The 3,827-nt window shown below is 37.8% G+C and overlaps 1 protein-coding gene across 1 annotated transcript in view; it reads left to right on the top strand.

Annotated features, from left to right (window-relative positions):
* The window catches only part of ABCC9 (ATP binding cassette subfamily C member 9), a 126,471-nt gene that overhangs the window by 42,290 nt on the left and 80,354 nt on the right, over positions 1-3,827 (top strand). Inside the window, exon 14 of the mRNA XM_023514704.1 lies at positions 2,560-2,668. Coding sequence (XP_023370472.1) covers positions 2,560-2,668 — 109 coding nt within the window. The remainder of the gene's footprint in view (positions 1-2,559; positions 2,669-3,827) is intronic.

The following is a 3,827-nucleotide window of genomic DNA, read 5'->3' as shown; positions in this document are numbered from 1 at the left end:
TTTTTTTTTTTTTTTGAGGCTACTGTGAAGAGAAATGTGTCCTTGATTAGCTTCTCATCTCGGCTGTTATTGGCATGTACAAAGGCTACTGACTTGTGGACATTGATTGGATATCCTGAGACATTACTGTATTTGTTGATCACTTCCAGGAGTCTTGTGCCTGACACTTTGGGGTTCTCTAAGTACAAGATCCTATGGCTGACGAAGAGTGAGAGTTTGGCCTCCTCTAGCCACGTTTAGATGCACTTTTTCCCCTCCTCTTGCCTGATTGCATTAGTAAGAACTTCTAGCGCTATGTTGAATAGTAGTGGCAATAGAGGACAACCTTGTCTGGTTCCAGTTCTAAGTGGAAAAGCTTTCAGTTTTACTCCTTTCAGTATAATATTAGCTGTGGAGTTTGTCATAGATGACTTCAATCGGTTTAAGAAATATGCCACCAATGCCTATATTCTTAAGTGTTCTAAACAGAAAAGGATGCTGATTTATCCAATGCTTTTTCTGCATCTGTTGAGAGGCTCATAAGGTCTTTGTTTTTGCTTCTGTTAATATGGTGAATTACATTTATGAACTTCCTTATGTTAAACCAGTCTTGCATCCCTGGGATGAAACCTACCTGATTGTGATGAATGATTTTTTTAATGTGCAGCTGTAGTCTATTGGCTAGTATTTTATTGAGAATTTTTGCACCTATATTCATTAGTGAAATTAGTGAAGTTCTCCTTTTTAGTTCTGGTTCTGGTATCAGGGTGATGTTTGCTTCATAGAACGTGTTGGGGGAAGATTTCTTCCTCCTCAATTTTGTGGAATAATTTCTGCAGCATGGGTATAAACTCTTCATTGAAGGTTTGATAGAATTCTGCTGTGAAGCCATGTGGACCAGAGTTTGGGAGATTTTTTATTGTTTCTTAATTCCTCATTTTGCATGGAACCAGAAAAAAACCCATATAGCCAAGGCAATTCTTTATAAAACAAAGCTGGGGGTATCTCCCTACCAGACTTTAGACTATACTACAAGGTCATAGTGATAAAAACACCATGGTATTGGCACAAAAATAGAGACATTGGTGTTGGCAACCGATAAAACAAACAAACAAACAAACAAACAAAAAAAAAAAACATGAGCTGAAACTAACATCTTCCAGCCACCTGATCTTTAATAAACCAAACAAGAGCATACACTGGGGGGTGTGGGGAGGATAATCCCTATTCAATAAATGGTTTTGGGAGAACTGGATAGCCACATGTAAAAGATTGAAAGTGGACCTGCATCTCTCATCACTTACAAAAATTGATTCAAGATGGATAAAAGATTTAAATCTAAGACATGAAAGAATAAACAATCCTTGAAAGAATTATGAGGAAAACACTTGAAGGTATGGGCCTGGGAAAGATTTTTATGAAGAAGACTTCATGACACTTGCAACAATGACAAAGATAATCACCTAGGACTTAATTAAACTGAAAAGCTAAGGAAAGAACAACCAAAGCAAATAGCCAACCTTCAGAATGAGAAAAGATATTTGCATATTGTGAATGGGACAAAAGCTTAATAACTAGGATCTATAGAGAACTCAAATTAATCAACAACAACAAAAAAGACCCAACAATCCCATATATCACTGGGCAACAGAAATGAATAGAATCTTCTCTAAAGAAGACAGATGAATGGTTAACAAACATGAAAAAATGTTATCGTCCCTGATAATCAGAGAAATGCAAATCAAAACTACCCTGAGATATCACCTAAACTCGGTGAGAATGGCCCAGATCACAAAGTCTCAAAGCTGTGGATACTGGCGTGAATGTGGATTTCTACAGCATGGAAGGCAAAAGAGCTTAAAGATCATGGGCAGTACATGTTTGCACACCACTCTTCTGGAGCAGGGCCTGTCACCCAACCATGTGCCCGTGAATCGCCTCTGGATATTGTTAAAAATGCACATTTTGATTCATATTTAAGGATGTAGACTGAGATATTTTTGCTTCTATTAAGCTCTCAACTGACACTAATGCTGCTGGCCCTGACCCACACTTTGAGTAGCACGACCATAGAGGGTCTTCTCCTTGGCAAGTTCAGAAAATAGGGGTAACATATAGAGCATGAGCAGGATACACAGTGTTCAGGGACACCATATCTGCATATTATATGCTAAGTGATTTTAGGCAGGTTACTTAACCTCTCCATACCTCATTTCTCATTTATAAAATTGGAATGAGAGTACTTCTCTCATTGGTATTGTTATTTTTAACCACTCTGTTCCAAGTTCCAACTCTACTGTCTTTGAATCTTTGACAAGGAATATAATTGCAAAAAAAAAAAAAAAAAAAGCAAATGGAGTTCTGCTGAATTTAGAGTGACCAATGGTCCTGATTTCCATGTCTCAGAAATCTCTTAGGCTGTCTGGTCCATCTACCTGAATTCTCAGTTGGTCTTGAAAAATGACTCTCACAGGCTACTCACCATGGTAACACAGGGTGGGCATTTATTTAGGCAGTACTTTGCTGGAGATGTTATATTATTAACTGTTGTCTTGTGTTCTTTTGCTTGTTTTTTTGCAGTGTTCAAAAGCTGAACGAGTTTCTCTTGAGTGATGAGATTGGTGACGACAGCTGGAGAACTGGTGAAGGTTCTCTTCCTTTTGAGTCCTGTAAGAAACACACTGCAGTCGTAAGTGCTTTCTCTTGTTAGAGAGGCTGTGAGTAGAGGAAAGTCTCAGCAGAGTGGATGGATTAGAAGAAATTATAAGCTGTATTTTTTAACCAATAGGTAGAAACATTGCCACTTGCTTCTAGACAACCTCACAAGTCTAAAATCAATAAACAAAGGTATAATATTTGTCTTTATAAATCATGCCAGAATTAACCCAAAAGGGGCAACACATGCTCAACTTGAAAGGAAAGGGAGGAGTTGTTTCCCTCAGGCTTATGTGAAAACAACACAAAATAAGCTTGCGACTCCTGCACCATATTCTTAAAATATGGTTTTTTATACATATTAAGTTAAACATTGCTTTCTGTTGCATCATGCCTTTTGATTCATTTATTATGTTCCATTACTTATTTTCATTTTTCAGCTGAGTACATTGAGTTTGCATGTTGCACAGCTTCAATAAAGTCATAAGATTAGTAGGTGGCAGAGTGAGAATCCAAACCTGAGTCCTATAATTAATAGAACAGTTCATTCATCTGTGATACAAATATTTACTTAGTATCTTCATGAAGTCTGCAAATATACTCCATATTGTTTTGTCATGTTCATGTAAGGAACAAACCATTTATTATGTATTTGTCTTTGTTTTTAGATTCACTACCCTATACTTTGTGCCAACACCTAGGGGTGTAGCTATGGACAAGGCACATAAGAGCTTTCCTGTCACAGAGTCTGCTTTCTTGAGGCAGGAGCCCAGGATAAACCAATTAAAACAATAAGACAGTTTCACTGTGTGAAGATAATGAAAGAGGGTATTAGAGAGTGAAGGGGGTACTTGAAGCAAAATAGGCATTTCTGAGAAGGCCCTCTATAGAGCCAGCATTGACAGGAATGAAGAGTGGGGACCTTTCTTGCAAAAATCTGGAAAGGGAGAATTCCAGGTGGGAGGACTACCATATGCAAAGACCTTGAGGTAGGAATTCCTTTGGTGAATTCAAGGAACACAGGAGTACTGTGGCTGATGTCTGGTGAAGAAGAGGAGGTTGAGGCACAATAAAAATAATGATTGAGGGTCTTATAGACCATAGGAAGAGTTTGGATTTCATTGAAATGCAGTAGGAAAACTTATGAAGGTTCTATGGTAGGGACTAATGTCATTTTGTTTATGTTTTTAAAA

Source organism: Otolemur garnettii, unplaced genomic scaffold (genome assembly GCF_000181295.1).
Source record: "Otolemur garnettii isolate 467f Iridium unplaced genomic scaffold, OtoGar3 scaffold00057, whole genome shotgun sequence".
NCBI lineage: Eukaryota > Metazoa > Chordata > Mammalia > Primates > Galagidae > Otolemur > Otolemur garnettii.
This window is presented reverse-complemented; position numbering and strand designations above follow the sequence as displayed.